Source organism: Canis lupus, chromosome 20 (genome assembly GCF_003254725.2).
Source record: "Canis lupus dingo isolate Sandy chromosome 20, ASM325472v2, whole genome shotgun sequence".
NCBI classification, from domain to species: domain Eukaryota; kingdom Metazoa; phylum Chordata; class Mammalia; order Carnivora; family Canidae; genus Canis; species Canis lupus.
Genome location: NC_064262.1, coordinates 58,120,599 through 58,141,639, shown reverse-complemented (window position 1 = coordinate 58,141,639; position 21,041 = coordinate 58,120,599). Strand labels below are relative to the sequence as shown.

The 21,041-nt window shown below is 66.5% G+C and overlaps 2 protein-coding genes and 1 non-coding gene across 3 annotated transcripts; 2 read left to right on the top strand and 1 right to left on the bottom strand.

Annotated features, from left to right (window-relative positions):
* Positions 1-8: 8 nt before the first annotated feature.
* On the top strand, positions 9-115 carry LOC112667000 (U6 spliceosomal RNA). Its single transcript, XR_003140996.1, has one exon. It is a non-coding gene; the product is annotated as a U6 spliceosomal RNA (small nuclear RNA).
* A 1,502-nt stretch (positions 116-1,617) lies between these two features.
* R3HDM4 (R3H domain containing 4) lies at positions 1,618-9,943 on the bottom strand. The gene is made up of 8 exons (XM_025456654.3): positions 9,791-9,943; positions 5,643-5,797; positions 5,141-5,265; positions 4,621-4,744; positions 4,025-4,110; positions 3,481-3,566; positions 3,343-3,398; positions 1,618-2,578 (listed from the first exon to the last, which is right to left on the bottom strand). The coding sequence occupies exons 1-8, from the start codon at positions 9,871-9,873 to the stop codon at positions 2,475-2,477; spliced, it is 819 nt and encodes a 272-aa protein (XP_025312439.3). The 5' UTR covers positions 9,874-9,943; the 3' UTR covers positions 1,618-2,474.
* Positions 9,944-9,999: 56 nt separating this feature from the next.
* KISS1R (KISS1 receptor) lies at positions 10,000-15,170 on the top strand. Its single transcript, XM_035703419.2, has 5 exons — positions 10,000-12,372; positions 12,978-13,102; positions 13,453-13,588; positions 13,848-14,080; positions 14,442-15,170. Exons 1-5 carry the CDS (start codon positions 11,280-11,282, stop codon positions 14,937-14,939), a joined length of 2,085 nt encoding a protein of 694 aa, XP_035559312.2. The 5' UTR covers positions 10,000-11,279; the 3' UTR covers positions 14,940-15,170.
* Positions 15,171-21,041: the final 5,871 nt, after the last annotated feature.

Sequence of the window (21,041 nt, the reverse complement as noted above, 5' to 3'; positions counted from 1 at the left end):
TGGAATTCGTGCTCGCTTCGGCAGCACATATACTAAAATTGGAACGATACAGAGAAGATTAGCATGGCCCCTGCGCAAGGATGACACGCAAATTCGTGAAGCGTTCCATATTTTGCTTTTCTCCCCGGACATCCGCGTGTGGGGAAACTGAGGCTCCACACGTGGAGGCCTGACCGACCGAGCAGCGCCTGCGTCCCAACGTCCGGTGCCTGCGGCTCCACGGTGACGCCGGCCACGCGGGGTCCGCCCGTGAGTGGGCAACGCCCTACCCTTGGGGAACCCGAGTGCCCCTCCCCCCCACTCCACGGCCTCCGGGGCATCTCGTGGCCGTGCACGCTCTAGCGTGTCCGCTGGCCGCCAGGTTGGGCACAGGGGGTCCTCCAGGTGGGCTAGGCCGGGCAACCAGGTGGGTGCAAGGGGGTCCCCAGGTGGGCTCAGGCAGGACCACCAGGCGGGTGCAGGGGGGTCCCCAGGTGGGCTCAGGCAGGACCACCAGGCGGGTGCAGGGGGGTACCCCAAGTGGGCGCAGGTGGGGCTGCCAGGTGGGCGCAGGGGGTCCTCCAGGTGGGCGTAGGCTGGGCCGCCAGGTGGGTAGAGGGGGCCGCCACGTGGGTGCAGAGGGTACCCCAGGTGGGAGCAGGGGGTCCCCCAGGTGGACACAGGCAGGGCCGCCAGGTGGGCGCAGGGGGTCCTCCAGGTGGGCGTAGCCTGGGCCGCCAGGTGGGTGCAGGCAGCCGCCAGGTGGGTGCAAAGGGTCCCCCAGGTGGGCACAGGGGGTCCCCCAGGTGGGCGCAGGCCGGTCCGCAGGTGGGCGCAGGCGGGCTTAGGGGGCGCAGCCCTGATCCCTGGACAAGCCACACCAGCTCCCCTGGCGCCCGGCGGGCACTCAGAGACCCCCCCAAACCCCAAGCTCTCCACAGGCTGGTGACGCAGACTAGGAAGCAAATCCTCGAGTCCCAGGGGGTGCAGGGGCTGGAGCGCACACCGGAAGGAGAAGGGCCCCCGTAGTTGACACAGATCTGCCCTGGGGGGTCACAGCTCCCGCCCCCCTCTGGGTTGCGCTCGGGGACCCTCCACGGGGACAGCGTGGGAGCCGTCATGGGACAAGCCCAGCCGGGACGTCCCGCAGGACCCGGCCGGCCCCAGACACAGGAAAGACCGGGAAGGACCGCAGGAAGCCCCGTGAAGGCAGGGACCCAGCCGGGAATGATGCGGCCACAGGCCAGGGACCCCCAGGAACCCCCCGGGACCCCCAGAGGCTGGAAGAGGAAGAAGGAGCCTCCCAGGAGCTTCACGGTTGCGCCGCAGGTTGAGTTTGGACTTGTGGCTCCCGGGGCTGGCAGACGACAAATTCCTGTGGTTTGGAGCCACAGGACGGTACTAGGTGCTGGCACCCCAGGAAGCTCATGCCAGTGACTTTTGGGATAGTGGTCATCTGGGAGGTGGCGGGGCTGGGGCTTGCACCCGGGACCTGGGAGGGTACGGCCGCCGCAGCATGTCCCCCCACACCGGCCTCGCACGTGGGGTGTCCCTTATGCAGCCCCGATGACCAGGACCCAAGCTCGTCCTGAGCACCCACGGTGCCCCCAGCACTGCCCCAAAGGAAGACCCCACAGCTGGAGACCAGAGCACCAGAAATTTATTGAACTCTCCACTTTTCCCAAAGCACAACTAGCCACACACACGGGAGGGCTGTCCCCCGGCCCTGATTTTGAGGGACACGCCGGGGTGACCGGTGCGAGGACACCCCAAGGTAACAGGCAGGGGCCGGGCCGGGGGCGGGGGGCAGAGGGAGGGGAGTGGGGCAGTCCGAGGGCAGAGGCTTCTGGCTGGAAGTTCCGACCTCCAGGATGCAGGGAGGAGGTGTGCAGAGCAGACAAAGCCCCAGGAGCCACCAGGCGAGAGCAGCGCACACCCCAGGGCGGGGAAGACCAGCCTCTAACACGGAGCTTCTGTTCTAGGTTGTGGGGCACACGCACACACACGCACGCACACGCACACACGACGTACCACTCCTGGAAAAAGGGGCAGAGCCCCAGAGACACCCCCCAATCCAACCCAAAAACTGGGAGGGGGGGTCAAGCAGGGAAGGGAACAAAGTCCCCCAATGTATCAGCTGGGGCAAGTTTTTGGTTTTTCTTCCCAAAAGGGAAATTTTAAAAATCTACAACAAATCATGCCAAATTCATTAAAAGTGATAAAAACCCAGCCTCTCACTCCTTGCTCAGGCGCTGGGCCGGGCCGGGAAAGCAGAACGAAGGTCGGGGACGGGGCCGGGCCGCTCTCGCCGCTCGCACGAGGCCCGGGCAGCCCCAGGCCCCGCGGGCGGTTACCTGGGAGAGGCGACGGGCAGGGCCAGGTGAAGGGCGCCACCCGCGGGCAGCGAGTCTACAGGGACGAATTCTCAAAATAATAAAGACACTGCAGCAAATGGCATCGAGGTGTTGGCGCCGGGGAGGCCGCGGGGGCCGCCATCAGCTCCGCTGCTCCAGGTACGCGGACAGGAGCAGCCCGGGCGGCAGGAAGTCCAGGTGCCGGTTGCTGACCCTCATCTGCCTCTTGCCTTCCAGGTCCGCGCCTGCGAGGCCCAGGAGAGCAGCAGGGAACACGCTGCGGGGGCTGGGGCCCCAGTCTTCGGCCTCAAGGCTCAGGGTGGCCCAGCCCCGGATCCCCCCCTCCACCCCACACCTGAACAGCCAAGCGCCACCCAAGCTCCACCCGCTTCTGGCCTTTGGCGGGGCCATTCGGTCCCCCCCTAATCCCACCCTCCCTGTGTTCAGGTCACAGCTCGGCCCCCGCAGAGAGGCACCCCCCAGCGCAGCCCCTCTGTCCCGAGTCTGCGGGAACAAAGAGAAGTATGGGGGCTGCGAATCCACCAGGGGAGCAGGTAGGAGGAACCCCCCTGGGGTTGCCATGGGAACCATCTCCCCAGCAACTCCAGGCATGAGGCGTAGATGAGGAGCGAGGACCCAATGGGGTACCCGGAGGGCCCTCCCTGGGGGACTGTGTCCTGACACCTCCGTTGTAAAAGTGGGGACACAGGCTCCAGGAGGAGGGACATGTCACACGTGTGGCACAGTGGAGGGGGCTACGGCTAAATAGAACCTTGCGTCTCCTCTGGGGGTCCCCGGATGTGCCACACAGGCCCCTCTCTCCCTGTGCCGTGAAGATGCTCAGCGAGGAGCACCTGTGCCCACAGCATCACCCAGCATGGAGGAGCCTCTGATGAATTACTGCTCAGTCCCACTGCCAGCCCCATGCTCATGCCCCCCCATGACTCTGGCCTCGGTTTCCCCAGGCTGCGGGCGGGGGGAGGGGCTCCTGCAGACCAGCGGCACTTACTGGCTGAGATGAGGTCCATGTACTGGCAGACGGCGTGAAGCAGGAGCCGCTCAAAGCTGGAGAGGAATGGACAGTAGGTGGCGGTGGGCCGGAGCCAGACCCCCGGCGGAGCCTACCGCGCTCACTCCCCCCAGTCACCTGTTGTCCAGCATGGCCGTGTACACGGCCTGGGGGGACACAGAAAAGAACCTCAGCAACCGCTCCTCCCAGGTCTCCAGCGTTGCCTGCAGGAGAAAAGGGCCCAGGGGTGAGGCCGGAGGTCACACTGCGGACGAGCTGTCCAGGCCCCCTGCCCTGGGCAGCCTCTGCAGCCTCTGCAGCCCTAGGTTCAAATGTGGCCTTTGACCTGCTCCCTGAGGCTACGTAACCCTTCCCAAAGATACCAGGACTGAGATAGCTCCGTGCTACCCAGCTCCTGTGCCTTCCCCTGGTGAACTCCTACACATCCTCCAGGAACCCACCTGCATCGTCCCTGCCCCTCCCGCCCTCATGGAAAGCCCTTTCCGGGCCTGGTTCCTGCACTCTGATCACACGGGTCTGCATCCTGCCTTGTCTCCACCAACACCACCTGCACTGCGTGACGTATCACCCATCACACCACCGCCAACTGAGAAGGTGAGAAAATAAGGCCACGAAAAAGACCGAGCCGGTGGAGAAAGAGGAGGCCTGGACGGGTATTCACCATGGGGATGCGGCTCCGCTTGAGGACGGCTCTCAGACGCCGGCTGATGCGCTGGAAGCAGTCGCGGGGCGTGTAGGCTGGGTCCTCTACGGGATTTCCTTGCGTGGGGCATTGGCTGCAGCGAGCCTCTGGCCCGCCCACAAGGCCCCTCCCACCGGCACAGGCCCCGCCCACAGACCCAGGCCCCGCCCACAGACCCAGGCCCCGCCCACAGCAGGCTCCTCCCCCCCTGGCCCCAGGCTCCGCCCACGCACCAGGCTCCTCCAACCGGCCCCAGGGCACCGACCACACACCAGGCTCTCTCCCACCTGCCCTCAAGCCCCCCCACACCAGGCTCCTTCTCACCCATCTCCAGGCCGCCCCCATGCCAGGCTCCTCCCACCCGGGCTCCTCCCCACCTGCCCCAGGCTCCGCCCACACACCCGGCTCCTCCCCACCCGCCCCAGGCCCCGCCCCCAGGCTCCTCCCCACCCACACCAGGCCCCGCCCACATTCCAGGCTCCTCCCCTCAGCCCGGCCCCGCCCACAACACCACAGGCCAGGCCCCCCAGTCCAGCCCTGGGGGGAGCCCCCCAACCTCCTGTGTAGGCCCTCACCTCTCCTGCGGTCCTCCCCGCGGCCAGGCCCCCTCCTCCGCGCCTTGCTCTTGCCCTCATCCTCCAGGTAGCGGAGAACCCTTTCCTGCTCCTCCCCGGAGCAGTTCATGAAGTCATTCCAGACCTACAAGAGAGGCGGGCAGGACCTGGGCTAAGGACTGTGCGTCCCCAGCCTCGGGTTCCCCACTCGGCGGCGTGCAGAGGGCCACAGCGCACGGACACACCCCTGGTGGGCGCGGCTGCCCCCGGGGGGACCTGCTGTCTGGGCGGGGGATGGACACCAGCCAAATCCGCCCCCGGGGACTCCTTCATTCCCAGTGATGGGCAGATGCCCCAGGAGTGCTGGGAAGACCCGGGGTGCCGTGGGAGCGCTGGCTTGGCTGGGGACCCCGGGGGAAACAGGCTGGTCAAGGGACCAGAGGGGGAGGATCGGCAGGGCCAGGTGTGGCGGTGGAGCAAGGATGGGGGAGGCGCCAGGGGGCCGGAGCAGAGGGAGACAGGAGGGGGACCCGGGCCCCACCTCCACGTAGGTCTCATTGCTGCAGGCCTCTGCGAAGATGCCGGGTGCTGCCGGGGGGGCCAGGTCCCCATCGTCCAGGCCAGCTGTGCCCCCGTCTGTCTCCAGCAGGGTTAGGAGGTACTGGGCTAGATGGAAACAGAGGGTCTCTGGGCTGGGGGCCGGCACAGGGGCCCCCCAGTCTCCACAGAAACCCGAGAGCCGTCTTTCCACCCTGGCCTCTGTATCAGGGCCCTCCAGTCTCCCCACGTCCCCGCTCCTGCCGTCCTCCCCAGAAGGCACAGACACCACGGAGCCTGCACCTCCGGAGCGCCTACTTCTCCCCGGCTTGTCGAACTCCTCCGCGTCTTTGAAAACCCAAGCTCCAATGCCCAGAGCTCCTTACGGCCCAGCGGCAGCGGGGCCCAGCTCAGGGTCAGACGCGCGGCCAAAGCAGCAGATGATGCCAACACACACAGCGTCCTCACCGAGGAACCCCCAGGAGGTGCCCCCAAGCCCTGCTCACTGTTCTCTAGGCGCTGGAGGCTCTTCCGCCCCTTGGCCTTGGGCACGAGGTCTGAGTTCCGCACAGCCTGGTTGATGAAGTGCTGCTTCCGCTTGGAGGCTGACAGCCTCTTCACCTGGGAGCCAGCCAGAGCGGGCAGGCAGCCCGGAAGGGGCCTGTGGGCCGGGGTTGGGTAGGGAGGCAGGCCTCAGAACCCGCCATCGCCCCGGGCCGTGGCCATCACCTGCTCGCTTTCCCTCGGCAACGGGGAGCTCTCTAGACCCTCAACATTTCGCTTTGGGGTCACATCTCCCACGAGGCCCAAACCGTTGTGATGACAAATTCGTAACCTGGGGTCCGGAGAAGAGAACCACTGGCCCAGACGCACGTAGCGGGTGGGTGGCCACAGGAAGCTCCCCTCCTTCCCCCCAACCAGGCTCCCAGGCCTTAACCGCCCCTGCCGGCCGAGCTCCGGGATTGGGCGCGCCCTCCTCTGGGAGTTTCTCAAGAGACCTCGCGGGCCCCCAGGAGTCCAGAGGCAGTGCCCAGGCCCGTGCGCCTCAAATCCCCGGAGCCCCGGCAGTGGGCCCAGCGGCAGGGCTGGGCGGCCGCGTGGAGCTAATCTGCCCTCCTCCGAGCAAACGGCCTTAATTGTGGAGATGGATTAGCGGCTTGGCCAGGCCACCCACCGGGCCCGGCGCAGCGGGGGCGCTATGTGGACGCCCGGGGAAGGTGGCCTGCCCCGCCACCCCGCCGGCAGGTGAGCGCGCGGCCTCCCCCGCCCCAGCACGCCGCACCCACCCAGCGGCGCCCCAGGCTCCCATCGGCTCTGTCCAGGGCTCTCAGGAGGCCCCGGCCCCCAGGTGACACCTCACGGCTCTGCTTCTCTGATCGCCGGACGTTCAGCGTCCCTGGTAAGCGCCCACCCCGCCCACCGCACCGTGAGCCCCACGCGGACGCTCACGGCCCTGCCACCGCACAGGATCCCTCTCCGCGGCATCCCATGGTCCCAAGACTGAGGAGAACCCAGAGTCCAAATACCCGCCAGATTCTCCTGGTCCCCGAAGCTCGCAGGACACAAACTAAACACAGAAGCGTGGCCTGTCCCTTCCAAACCATGGAACTCCAGGGCAGTGGGGACGAGGGGCTTGGAACACGCGTGGAGCATCCACAGCTGCGTGTGTGTCCTGGAGGGAAAGGCCCTCATGCCGAACAAGCAAACAGGCTGCTGGGACCCGAGCCGCCAGGCCGGGGGTGGGGGGTGCGGGCCCCGTGGCACCATCGCCAGGAGCGCACAGGCAGGGGCACCGGTCAGCTCAGAGCCTGGAATCTCAGCCCTGAGTTCAAATCCCTGCGAGGACGCTTTGCTGTGCAGCCTGGAGCTTCAGCTCCCTCTGCACCGTGAGGATTAAGAACGGCCTCTGTAGGGGCCCGTGGGTCTGGAAGGGGCCCTGAGAGCCAGGGGGCAGGTCGGGCACCCTCCCCCACGGACCCAGGCACAACCGGCTTGGTGTCCTCCTGAGGTGGGGAGCTCACCCCCTATTGCTCCCAGCCCCGTCCCTGGATTGAAAGTTCACCGTCTCTTGCACAGACTTGCCACAGAGGCACGGAGCCACTAAGCCGAGACCCCACGGTCTCCACGAAGGCAGCTGCGTCAGGACGAGGCAAATCAAGTCAGCACAGAGCCGGCAAGCGAGGGCTGCCTCCCTGAGGCCCAGGCACCCCCACCACGAGGGCTGGACGGAGTCCAGGACGGCAGCCTGGCCGGGCTGATAACAGTCCGCATCCGGGGGGGGCTATCAGGCGCTGTCAGGGCCCGGCCGAGCCCTCGGGTCGTGGGGCTGTGACGCTGGCGGCTCCCCACAGCCTCGGGCCTGCGGCAGGGCCAGGACCCGGCCCGTCTGAGCAGGTGCACTGCCCTCCAGCCCCCCTGAGCCCACGGAGTCCAGTGGGGGCCCCTCAGGCCGCCCCCCAGCTAAGACCAGCCGGGCCCTCCCCTGCTCTGCCACCACGTGCGGCTCCCACGCCCCCCAGGGCCAGCACAGCGCTGCCCCCATCATGTGAACACAGGGGTCTGCGCCAGGCCCCCGCACGGGGGCCTCATGCCCTGAGCCGAGCCCTGGAATCGGGGTCCCGCCACCGGCTCAGGCTTGCCCACTTGAACCAGATTCCATCAGAAGACAAGAAATGCGGCCTCTGGGGCCCCGTGCGGGTCCTGGATCCCCAATCAAGAGAGCGAGGACATGGGAGTGGGCAGGGCAGAGGCAGCAGCCCTTGGTCCCAGGAGATGAGATGTGCAATGACGGTTGAGGGTTCTCTGCTGCAGACACAGGGGCCCCCTCACTGTGCCTCACCCCCCCCCCAGGAACAGTCTGCCCCAGGGCCTTTGCACATGCTGAGCCTGCTGCCTCAAGTACACCTTCTCAGCACCTCTGGGGCTGCTAAACGGCACCGCCCTGCTCCTGCCCAACCTAATCAGCTGGTCGGTCCACGTCTGTTTACTCCTTAGCCCCTGCCTCCCACACTAGACACTCACAGACGGGCTGTGCCCCCAGCCCCTGCCCGAGTGGCCGGTCCATCTGTTTCCCATGCCACCTGGAGAGACCACTTTACAGATGGGGGAACTGGGGACCCACGGGGCTCAGGAAATGTCTGCTGTGTCCAGTGAGGGAGGACAGGCCCAAGGCGGAAACAGAGGCTCCATCGGGTTGGGTCTGGGGGGAACAGGCCCCCTTGCCTCCCCCAGTTCTATTCCCTGCAGGCTGCGGAGCGAGGCCTTCTGTCACCTGCTGCCTTGGCCTAACACGTACCTTCTGTGGTGCCGCTCCCCCCCACACCCCAGGAAGAGGCAAGAGAGGAACCTATTTCCCGAAGCAGGAAACCGAGGAGGGAGGGCTCAGCGCCCAGAGGTGACTCAGGCTGGGGTGGGGCCAACTGGGGCCCCCAGCAGTGACCACACCCCTGGGGGACACACAGAGGTGAGGTGAGGGAGCTCCGGCGGGGACCCACCGGAGGCTGACACTCCCTCTGGATGGGGGAGGCCCCTCAAAGGAAGGTAAATACCCACATGGGTAGAGACCCACATGGCTTCTAGGGAGAGACCCAGGTGGAGACCTCCAGTAAGGCTGCGGGAATAAGGAAGCAATAATGAAACAAAGTACTAAAATGTTTCAGTCGATCCTTAAGGAAGCGGATGCTGCCAGGGCACCTGGGTGGCTCAGCTGGTTAAGCCTCTGACTTTGGCTCGGGTCAGGGCCCTGGGACCAGCCCCACGCAGGGCTCAGCTCATCGGGGCGTCTGCCTCTCTGTCTCCCCCTCCGCTCCCCCCCCCCCCGCCCCACAGACTCTTCCTCTCTCAAATACATAACATCTTAAAGAAAAAAAAAAAATCAGGTGCAGGACCCTAGAGCTCCCCCCGCATCCCAGCCATTCTGAGGAGAGGCCGCTGTTCTATCTCATTTTACAGAGGAGGAAACTGAGGCACGGAAGGTGGCATCAACTGCCCCAGCAGCCGGGCCAGCCCACGGAGGACGCAGCCCTGTCCTTGCCCCTCTGCCCACTCCCCAAACCAGGACCACAGGGTGGATGGGCCGGGTTCCTGCCGGGACACCCTGATTAGCCGGGAACCTGCCCCGGGCCTACTGGGGTCTGTACCCAGAGTGGGTGGCTCCCCCGCTTGCGCTCTGCCCACCCAGGTTTTAAGCACCCCCCCCCACGCACACCTAATCTGTTAAGTCCTCGCATATGAACAAAGAGCCCCGTGCGCTCCGGGGTGGGGGGCTGAGAATCCCCACAGGTAAGCGCAGGCCGGCGTGGGGGGCATGCCCAGGGCGCCGGGAGGGTTTCCGGGTCCACCCGGTGGCCGCACCTCGGACCCCAGCAGGCGGCCCGGGCCAGGGGATCCAACCCACCCCCCGCCCCCAGCGAGTGCACACCCGGCCCGGGGTGGGGGGCCCTCTGGCCCCTCAGGCCTGCGAGGGCACAAACGGGCTGTGCTCCCTCTGCCCAAACACCGGGTGGCAACCAACCCCCACCCGCAGCCCTCCGGCCGGGGTCCCCCAAGGAAAAGGGGCGGGGCGGCCCGGGCTGCAGGCAGACAGCAGGGGAGAGGGGAGCGCAGGGTTGCTGGAGGCCCAGGAGGCACGGCCCGCCCGCCCCGCCGCGCTCACAGCGTCCGCTGCCCGCCCGGGGGGCTTCCCACCGCCGCCGCCGCCTCCTCCAAGCTGCCCTCCGGGTTCTCCAGCGCGACCATGGCCCGGCTGCTGTTGTCGCCGCCGCCCGGCAGGGCCTTCTCGCGACCGTGCAGGAAGTGACGGGCGCCCAGGGGCGGGCCGGGGCGGAGCCTGCGGGCTGGACGCGGCGGGCGGGGGCCCAGGCCTTGGTGCCTGCAGATCGCCGGCCACCGGCGGGGGATGGGGGGGCACTCAGCCCCCAGGAACAGGCGGGGAAACTGAGGCCAGAGGCGCATGATGCCTGCCCTCGAGGCCGGGCCGGGTAGCCAGCAAGGAGGGGACATCCGTGTCAGAGGCGGGGGTCAGCTGGCCCGGCCAGAGCCCCAGCTCCGCACCACCAGCCCCTCCCGGAGCCTGGACGGTGCGGCTCAGTTTACTCATCTCTAAACATAAGCCACCAGCTCCCACCCCCTTTCACCCTCAAGGACCCGTAACAAGTGCTGCCCCCCCACCCCGTGGGGCCCTGAGGGGCTCTGAGGGTGCAGCAGTGACCAAGACAGTGTGGGGAGGGAAGAGGAGCTCTCGGAGGGAGGGACTGGCAAGCTGCAGAGTGGGAGGGGCGTGTCAGGCAGCAGCAACAGCCAGTGCAAAGGCCCTGAGGCACCCAGAGTGACCAGAGCAGGGGGTGAGTGAGCCCCAGGGGGACCGAGGTAGACGGCGGGGCGTGCACCCCTGAGCCTGGTGCCCCTGTGACGGGAGGTCTGGTTTTTGTTCAGAGGTAATGGGGAGCTATGGGAGAGCTTAGAGAAGATAATTAACTCTGCTGCGGAATCTAGAACCCACCCTTCCGCCTACATGAAAGGTGGGGAACCGGGACCCTGCGAAGCAACACCCCAGGGATAGGAGCTGCCACAGGCGGCCTGTTGGAAATCGTGCAGGACCCGTGACCCCATCGCTTTCGCAAATAAAGAGCAACAAGTAAGGAGCATGAGGAGGAGGAACCACTGAAGGACCCTGAAAAGCACCCGCTGTGTGACGTCACTCCTGGGGCGAGGTCAAAGAAATCGGAGTTGATGGGAATCCAGGGAAAAGGCACCCTGGGGAGCGAGCAGGGCAGGGGCGCTGGGGGCCGGGAGCATCTGTCCCTGCTCTGGGCCCCGGCCACCAACTGCTCAGTAGATGTGCTCCCTCTGGGGATGGGGGGGCGGCTGCAGCTTCTGGAGCCTTCCTCCCTAGCACCTGTGCCCTTCCCAGTTCCCCCTGCCCCGGCCGCCGCCTGCCCAGGAGCTGCGCTGCCTCTGCTCCCCACAGCCCTGCCTCGAGGCTCCAGCCACCTGCTGAGCGCCCCCCCCCCACTGCCTTAGACCCACCCAACAGTCTCTCCCCAGAATTCCTGCCTCCAGGCAACCTTGCGTCTCCCCATCCTAACCGTTCCTTATTCTCAGGCCAGGCTCTTACGCCCCCCACCCCTGACTGATGTGCTTCCATGCCCCTGTGTGTCTCCCTGCTCCTCCCTTCCCCACCCCTTAGGCGCGTTTTCGTCACCGGTGGCATCTCTCTGCCTGGGCGGTCCTCGGTGAGGGCTGGACATCCTGGCAAGCGGGCACGTACCGCAGGTGCTACGTGTCTGGGTGCGGGTTTGGGGTCTACAATCCTTGCAAACTGCCCTCCGTTGGCTTCCTACCCCCAGGGCCACCAGGGCCCATGTCACCACTGTCCACGTCCCCAGGGCAAGTGTCTGTCAGTGCTGGTTAGGTGGGAGGCAGTGAGTCCTAGTGAGGCTGAGTTTCGAGACCAGGTGTCTTCTAACCGCGGGATCCTGGGCAGCCCTGCCTGGCTCGGAGCCTCCCCTGGCTCTGCAGCGCCCGTCCTGCAGCCTCCACTGGGGCCGGCCTCACCACCAGCCACGGCCCTCCCATCTGGACCCCCAGTCACTTGCAAGGTCAAAGTCGTCACCAGTCTTGTCTCTGTGCTCTGGTCCGGGCTGCCTGCCCGTCCTGAGTGCCCCCGTCCAGTTAGGATGGTCCTTCCAGGGCCCACGGAGGCCTCCAGGCGGCTTACCCCTCCCCCACTCTCCTGCGGCCCCCCAGCCCCTCCTCCAGCCTGTCCCCTCCTGTGCAAGGAGAGGACGGAAAGGGGAGACGTTTGCTGTGCAGAGGAGTGGACAGCGCGGGAAGGAGAGGGCGTGTCCAGCAGGGCTGGAGAGGCGGGGACACCGCGGGGAGCCCGGTATAAACTCCGGGGGGCTGCGACGGATCACAGAAGCTGCCCAGCCCTGCGGAGTCGCCCTCCAGACCCGGGGCGCGGCCAGGAGGGAGAGGGCAGTGAAGCCATGCGTGCCGCGGCGGCCACGGCGGCCCCCAACGCGTCCTGGTGGGCGCTGGCCAACGCCACGGGCTGCCCAGACTGCGGCGCCAATGCCTCGGACGACAGGGCCCCGGAGCTGCGGCTGCTGGACGCCTGGCTCGTGCCCCTCTTCTTCGCCGCGCTGATGCTGCTCGGCCTGGCAGGGAACTCTCTGGTCCTTTTCGTCATCTGCCGCCACAAGCAGATGCGGACGGTGACCAACTTTTACATAGGTGAGCGCCAGAGCGCTGCACGGAGCCCGCCTGCCACGCGGGGGTCCCCGGGGGGAGAGGCCGGCGCCCGCCCACCGGCCCTGCACCGCTGACCGCCGACCCGTTATCTTGGGCGGGAGCTCCAGAACTGTGCGCCAGGGGTCCGGGGCCGGGCAGTTAAGGCGGGTTTGGGGGGTTGGAGGATGGCCCTGCCGCTTGAGAAGGTGTCGGATTAGAATGCGGTTCTTGTAACACCGTGTGCACTGAACAAAAGTAGGGGGCGGGGCTGCAGGACCCCAGGTGCAACCTTTGCCCCGTGGCTCGGTCCACAGATTCGAGGAAGGGCTGGCCCACCTGGCACAGGTGAGTGTCGGTGTCCTGTGCTCTGTGGTGACGTGTGGGCCACCCTCACTGTCTCCGAGGGGGTGAAGGGTGGGGGGCAGGTGCTGAAGCTCAGCCGGGCGGGGCCGCCCAGGCAGGCTCTGCAGGACGGACTGACCCTGGACGGCGCCCCAAATCCTCTGCCCTAGGTCGCTGCAGGGGTGGGGGGGACCAGGTGGCAGGGCCCGGGGGCTGCGCGGGGAGCCCTGGGTGGCTGAGACGACCCGCTCGCTCCCTGCCTGCAGCCAACTTGGCAGCCACAGACGTGACCTTCCTGCTGTGCTGCGTGCCCTTCACGGCCTTGCTCTACCCGCTGCCCGCCTGGGTGCTGGGCGACTTCATGTGCAAGTTCGTCAACTACATGCAGCAGGTGCGCCCCGGAGTCCAGGGGCGGGCCGGGGGCGGGGCGGGGAGCCCGAGCAGGTGAGAGGGAGGAGGCCCGGCAGGTGGGGAGATGCAGACCGGGATGCGGGTGACGGGGCGCGAGTGCCCCCGGTCCTAGCGTGGGTCTGCGTCTCCCCGCCTCACCCCAGGCCCCAGCGGACCTCAAGCCTCCACTGTCCTGGGTCCTCTCCGGCGCGCGCCCTCTCCTGCCCCAGCAAACTTGCCAGGATAGCCCGCGTGCGCCTGAGTGGACACGCGGGGGGAGCCGCAGGGTGGGCGCAGGCAGGGGGGCCCCGACCTCACACGGGGCGAATCGCCCGCTCTCGGCGCTCGCAGGTCTCGGTGCAGGCCACGTGCGCCACCCTGACGGCCATGAGCGTGGACCGCTGGTACGTGACCGTGTTCCCGCTGCGCGCCCTGCACCGCCGCACGCCCCGCCTGGCTCTGGCGGTCAGCCTCGGCATCTGGGTGGGTGAGTGCAGCCGGGCGCACGGGGTGGCAAGACAAGGTGTTGCTACTGGGCGCGCCTCAAGGGCCCCTCTCCGGGCCTGGGGCGCGCGTGCATCTGGGGAGTGGGCTCAACCGCGCTCCCTGCAAAGGTGAGCCCCTGGGGGCGCGCGCCTGGGAGGGGCTCGGTGTCGCTGCGGGGAGAGGCCCCTGGGGAGCCATGGGGGGACCCCCGCGCGCCCCTCGTCCCTCCGGCAAAGTGTTCAAGCTGCCCGGTGACCCAGGCTCCGCGACGGTGTCCGCGCCCGTGCTGGCTCTGCACCGCCTCTCGCCGGGGCCCCGCACCTACTGCAGTGAGGCCTTCCCCAGCCGGGCCCTGGAGCGCGCCTTCGCGCTCTACAACCTGTTGGCGCTCTACCTGCTGCCGCTGGCCGCCACCTGTGCCTGCTACGGGGCCATGCTGCGCCACCTGGGCCGCACCGCCGCGCGCCCCGCGGCCACCGACAGCGCCCTGCAGGTGTGCGGCTGCGCGGGCCGGGGGAGGGGCATGCGGAGGACGGGGGGGGGGGCGGCAACGTGGGAGACCGTGCGCGGGTGCGAGGGGAAGCTGGGGGGGGGATGGGGGGCGCCGCGCTAGCGCCTGATCCCCGGGTGGTGAGTTCAAGCCCCGCACGGGGCACGGAGCTCGCTTTAAAAAATCATAATAAGTGAACCAATAAAAAAACAAATGTATAAAAAAAAATAAAGAATAAAATAAATAAGAAATCATACTAAGTGAAAAGAAAGGAGAGGAGAGGAGAGGAGGTGCAGGGGAGCCCCGCAGCGCGCCTCCACCTTGCCTCCTCCCTCCTCCCTCCTCCCTCCTCCCTCCGCCCCAGGGGCAGCTGCTGGCAGAGCGGGCGGGCGCCGTGCGCGCCCGGGTCTCGCGGCTGGTGGCCGCCGTGGTCCTGCTCTTCGCCGCCTGCTGGGGACCCATCCAGCTGTTCCTGGTGCTGCAGGCGCTGCGCCCCGCCGGCGCCTGGCACCCGCGCAGCTACGCGGCTTACGCGCTCAAGATCTGGGCGCACTGCATGTCCTACAGCAACTCGGCGCTGAACCCGCTGCTCTACGCCTTCCTGGGCTCGCACTTCCGCCAGGCCTTCCGCGGGGTCTGCCCCTGCGCCCCTCGGCGGCCCCTCGCCCCCCGCCGCCCCTCCCGCGGAGCTGCACGGCCTGGGCCCTGGGCGCGCCCCCAGCCCCCGCCGCGCCGGGGAGCAGAGCGAGCGTCCCCAGGGCGCCCTGGGGTAGAGCTGAGCCCCTCCCAACAGGTGCTGCCCGGACAGCAGCTGCTACCGTGTGGCTGCCCTGCGCGTCCTTTCTGTGCCACACAATCCTAGTGAGGACGTCCTGTCCCCGCCAAGGCTCCGCACCAACTCGCTGGCCTGCTTGCTGCTGGACACTGCAGGGCCTTACCTCTGTGTTTCCTGAGATCGGAGGCGATGCCGGGGACACCCCACTCTCCGGAACTTTCCCTCCAAAGCACCCCTAGACATTTCGTCCATGCTGCCTTGAAACTGTGACTTTGTGAGCTCCATCCCGTCTTCAGATGTATTAAAACGTGAACACCGTGTGCGTGTTTTTTTTTTTTAAAGATTTTATTTATTTATCCACAAGACACACAGAGAGAGAGAGAGAGGCCGAGACACAGGCAGAGGGACAAGCAGGCTCCATGCAGGGAGTCTGACGGGGAACTCGATCCCGGGACTCCAGGATCATGCCCCACGCCCAAGGCAGGCTCTAAACCACTGAGCCTCCCAGGGATCCCCACCGTGTGCATGTTTTAAATTGCAGAAATAAGGTCTCCGCCCCGCGGGGAGCGTCCAGGGTCCTGGGTGTCACTGAGTAAACGGGCCCTCCCTGGCTCGGTGCGGCTGCCTCATCACAGAGCACCCAGAGCGGGGGGCGGTGGAGCAGCAGGCCCCAATCACTGGCGATTCCGGCCGCCTGGGCTCTGCCGGGCTGCAGAGGCTCACGTCACGGCTCGGCCATGCTGCGTGGCTGGGCGCAGTGGGAGTCCCTCGGGTGCCCATCAGGTGCCCCTGGGGTGAGGGTGCGAGGGGGTGAGTCCCCCCCCACCATGGCCCCGCAGGCCAGGGCCCACTCACCTGGAAGGGCGACGGCCCAGATTTTCTGGGGACATCGCAGGCTTCCCAACAACCCAGGTGGGCAAAGACATTAACATGAGGCCAAGAGGACAAAATATGGGGCCATTTTGACAGTGACCTGAAGTCACTGGTTCCTCCTTTATTTTAATATTTTTTTAAGATTTTAATTTATTTATTCATGAGAGACAGAGAGAGGCAGAGACACAGGTGGAGGGAGAAGCAGGCTCCACGCAGGGACCCCAATGAGGGACTCGATCCTGGGACTCCGGGGTCACACCCTGGGCCGAAGGCAGACGCTCAGCCCCTGAGCTACCCAAGCACGCGGGGAAACAATTTATTAAAAAGGTTAAAAAAAAAAAAAGTTAAGAGGGGGCTCCAGGGCATTCATCTCAGAAATGAAATGTCCTGTCACAGAAAACCTGTTCCCACGTGCTCGCAGCAGCTTTACCTGTGGCCACCGACCGTGGACACAGCTCGGATGTCCTACAGACCAACCGTCCACACCACAGGACGCCACTCAGCGGTGGACACTTGTGGGCGCCCTGTCCACACCCTGCCGTGCAGACACGCGGCCCCCGGGGCGGATCTCCCGGGATCACGTAGGACACAAAGAGGCGATCCCCGAAGGATGTCCCCTGCCAACAGGGGGACATGGGAGTGGAGAAGAGGTTAGGGGCGCCAGGCAAGGGTGCAGGGCTGGCGAGGAGGGACCCCCCCCATATAATGAAACGGGGAAATGCAGACCAGGAGGGTGCATTGCCTCGGTGTCCATGTGGGATAGTCGCACAATTTCACAAGACGTCACTGCCGGGGGAACCCCGGTGAAGTTACGTATCAGGATTTACTGTGACCTCAGAAACGCCCAGTTAAAGGCTTAAAAGGGATGTCCCGGAAGAGGGGTCCCCGGATCCCATTGGGCTGGACCGGGTTTCCAGAGCCCCTCCAGGTGCCGGGCTCTGCACTGCGGCTGGGCCTCGGCAGTGCCACGAGCAACCTGGTCTCCCACGGAAGGGGGCAAACTACCTGGAGAGACGTGAGGGGACGGCGGTGAAAGGGGTTCTCAAAGGGACCTCTGTGCCCTGTGCCAGTAACTGGGAGCCTGACCTTGGTCGGGGGCGAGTCCGGGAAGGCTTCCTGGAGCAGGTGAGTGTGAGAGATGTGAGCGGAGCGTGGGGGTGGAGGGACAGCACAGGGACGGAGGGCACAGGCAGTGCAAAGGCCCTGAGGCAGGCAAGTGCTGGGTTGGAGGAATGAACGGGCAGAAGGCCTGTGGGGCCAGAGGAGCGGGAGGTGGGAGGGCTCTGCAGGGGCGAGTCGGGCCTGTCCTGAGGGTGGTGGGAGCCATGGCGACCTCTAAGCAAGGAGACACGTGGCCCCAGGTAGGGGAGATTTTTCCAGTTTGTCTCCCGACCGCCACCCCCTTACTTTGAGGGCTGCGGGGACCAGGCACCCGCCGGTGCAGTGCACCTGCGAGGGGATGGGACGCCCCAGGGCCGCCCAACGGGGATGAACCCTGGGGCCCGGCCTGGAGGGAGGGGGCTCATTTCAGTCCCAGGTAAACAATGAAAACGTATTCGTATAAGGAGGTCCCGGGCAATATGCGGGACCCCCCTAAAACCTGGCCGCGAGCCCCGTATTTACGGAGGAATTCTGCGTAGAGCCTCAGCAGGAGCTACGGAGGAGAAAATGAACCCCGCGGGCCTCAGTCTCCCCGTCCGGCCCCGGCAACTCGTTTCCAGGTGACTCGGCGCCACCTGGCGGCCCCTGTGGGAGTCACGGCGCCCCGGGCCCGCCCCCGCCCGGCCTGCAGCCCCGCAGGTGCCCGGCAGGTGGTGCTCGCAGCTCACCAAGGAGTCCGGGGCGGGGGCTCACCTGGACCCCTCCCTGGACCGCGGCCTGGACGCCGGCCTGGACCCCATCTGGACCCTAAACTGACCCCCCCCCTGGACCCCTACCTGGACTCCAGTCTGGACCCCAACCTGGATCCCAGCCTGGACCCCTACCTGGACCGCGGCCTGGACCCCTTCTGGACCGTGGCCTGGACCCCAACCTGGATCCTAATCTGACCCCTACCTGGACACCTCCCTGGACCCCATCCTGAACTCCTACCTGGACTGTGGCCTGGACCCCAGCCTGGACCCCTACCTGACCCCAAACTGGACCCCCCTGGACCTCAGCCTGGACCCCTACCTTGGACCTCTACCTGGACCCCGACTTGACCCCAGCCTGGACCCCTACCTGGACCCCAGCCTGGACCCCGGCCTGGACCCCGGCCTGGAGCCCTACCTGGACCCCTACTGACCCCTACCTGGGCCCCTACCTGACCCCCTACCTGGACACCTACCTGGACCCCTGCCTGGACCCCTAGCTGGACTACAGCCTGGACCCCAGCCTGCACCCCAACCTGACCCCTGCCTGGACCCCTGCCTGGACCCCAGCCTGGACCCCTACCTGGCCCCCTACTTGGACTGCGGCCTGGACCCCAGCCTGCACCCCAACCTGACCCCTACCTGGACCCAGCCTGGCCCTCTGACCCAACCGCATTATGAATTTTCCGGATCCTGATCACTTTTGTCTCAAGGGAGCTTGTCCATTAAAAAATATTAAATGTGACATTTTACAAGTATGTGGATAGAGAAACTAGTTCAGGGGCATCTGGGAGGCTCAGGTCATGATGGGGGTGCCCCCCCCGCAACCACCCCCCAGCAACATATCCGTCCATCTCTCACATAAATAAAAATCTTTAAAAAAACAAACTATGGGATCCCTGGGTGGCGCAGCGGTTTAGCGCCTGCCTTTGGCCCAGGGCACGATCCTGGGGACCCAGGATCGAATCCCACTTCGGGCTCCCGGTGCATGGAGCCTGCTTCTCCGTCTGCCTCCCTCTCTCTCTCTCTCTGTCTGTGACTATCATAAAAACTACTGTAACTCAGGCTGGATTTAGGATCGTGTATCTCTTACTAGTATATTTGCTTCTTTCTTTCTATTTTTAAAGTTGCATTTTCGTGGATCTGTGGATCCCGGCTCCAAGGGACCGTCTATCTGGAGCCCCAGTGACGGTGACAGGGGACCCCCCCACCCAGGCTGGCTCGGTTTGGGGTTTGGAAATCAAGATGGTGATGGCTCCGTGTGGCCCAGACAAGACACCAATGATCCTGTGGGCGGAGGGAAGGAACGCAGGAGTCCTCCATTCAGCGGCACTTATCGAGCACCTAGTGTGTGCCGCGCAGCCTGGGCTGGAGCCCGCGCCAAGCAAGGTCCAGCAGGTTAGATGAATAAAGGTGTTTGGAAACAAGTACTCGGATGAAGATAAGACGGGTGACAGGCTGGGGGGCCCCCGTGACCCTGCCAGGTCAGGGAGGGACCCTCCGAGGAGCTGAGGCCCGCTCGGGAGAGGGCGCAGGTCTCCGGGCGCCCGGGCCAGGGCCTCAGGCAGGGCGGCCGCGGAGCAAGGCCCAGGAGGAGGAGCACCACGGGGAGGAGGCCGCAGGGGGTCTGGGTGAATTCTCAAGAGGGTGCCCCCACCCAGCCCCGCCTGGGGAGGCGCCTCCCAAACCCACAGGGGCCCCGCAACACGGGCTGGCCCAGAAACCTTCCAGGACCTGTGTCTCTGGACCCCACTTCCCGGCTTGAGAAACAGCAGGAAGTGGAATCCGCGGCCGGTGGGGGACCTGGGCCTGCTGCCCACCCCGCGGGCCCCCAGGCTGCGCCTCAGGTCCCCCTCCCTCCGTCCCGCGGCTAAAAATAGGATCCCTCTGGCTGGAGGCAGCTGGGAATCCCGCAGCCCCTCACCCTCTGGGCTGGGCACCCTAGGGAAGCCCGGGCAGCAGCTTTCCCCTGGCGGTGGGGGAGGGGCAGCACCCCACCTGCCCCTGCGGGTACTCCCGCCCCCCCTTCTGAACAGAAGGAGGTATAATCCTCAGAACCACGCTACAGGGACTCCTTTCACAGGGGGGAAACTGAGGCACGGAGACCCCCGCCCTCCACGCCTCTAACGGGGGTGGGGCAGGGGCTGCTTTCAGACCCGTTTGGCTCTTCCGAGGGGAAGAGGCTTTCCTGCTCTTTGCAGAGGGGGGCCTGGGGCCGCGACCCTCTAGGGCCATCTCACCTGGGTCTCTCCAAACTTCGCCTCCCGGGGCAGGTGTCTGCCCCTCCCCCCGGGGGTGTGGGCGGCGAGGCCCGCAGCTGGGGCTGGGTGTTTAATCGCCTACAGGTGGAGGCTCCGCCACCTGCGTGCATTAGGCTACGGAGGCCCTGGGGCTGGTGGGCAGGACTGCGGCCTGCCGGGTGGGGGAGCCGCCCCGCACCCATCCCCCTGGCTTGGGAATCCCCACCCCCCACCCCCACCCCCACCCCCACCCCCACCCCCCAGAGCAGGAAACCTGCAATTTGCGGGGAGGCTGGATGTCCTGCAAAGGTGTCAGCGCCTCAGGGCACTGGGAGGGGGCTGCGCTCGAGCTCCACCCCGAGGGCCCGGGAGAGGTGCCCCCCACGCGGCTCCCCCTCGCCCCCCATCTGCGCTGGAGCCTGCGCCCCTGCACCGGGCCCCCAGGGAGCGCTCGGGGCCTCGGGCCCGCCAGCAGGGGCGCGCCCCACTCTGTGCCTCAGCCTTCCTGTCTTTGAAATGGGGGCGTGAAGAGCCGTGGGCACCCGGACGGCCACCGCAGCTCGGAAGAGGACCGTTCTTATTACTACCAGGGACATCAGGTGACCTCTCCTTGGGGGAGGGGTGACAGTCCCGTAGGGGGTCGGGGTCATCGCGATTTCACTGGGAATCTTCCCGGGCGCAGCACGCACTCCGCCGCCCTGACCCCCCTCGCTCCCCCCTCCCGCAGCCATCCCCTCCCGAGGCCCCCCCACCTACGGCGCCCCCACCGCACGGCCCTGGCCGCCCTCCCGATCCCCGGGCCTGCGCCCATTTCCCGTCCCTGTAGCTCGAGTCATTACCGGGTGTTTAATCCCCATTTTACAGATGTGGCAACCGAGGCTGCGCTGGGGGTGGGGCGGGCGGAGGGCTAAGTCGCTAGAGCCCCGCGGCTAGAGGAGGGCGCAGGGTGAAACTCCGAGCTCGGCAGGGCCAGGCCCATCCTCGGTGGCGGGTGAGGCGGCGGAGGGGTCCCCCACCCGGCCGGGTCCCCCCAGCCCTCCCGCGCCGAGGGCCGCCCCCCTCCCTTCCCCTCCCCTCCCCTCCCCTCCCCCTCGGACGCTCCCTGCCGGCCCCTGTGCGCTCGCGGCCTCGGCGCGCACTTTGCCCACCGTCCCTAGGCAGGGGGCGGGGCCTCCCCGTCGCTGTTCCCCTTCCCTTTTTATTATTTATTATCATTTAAAGGGGCC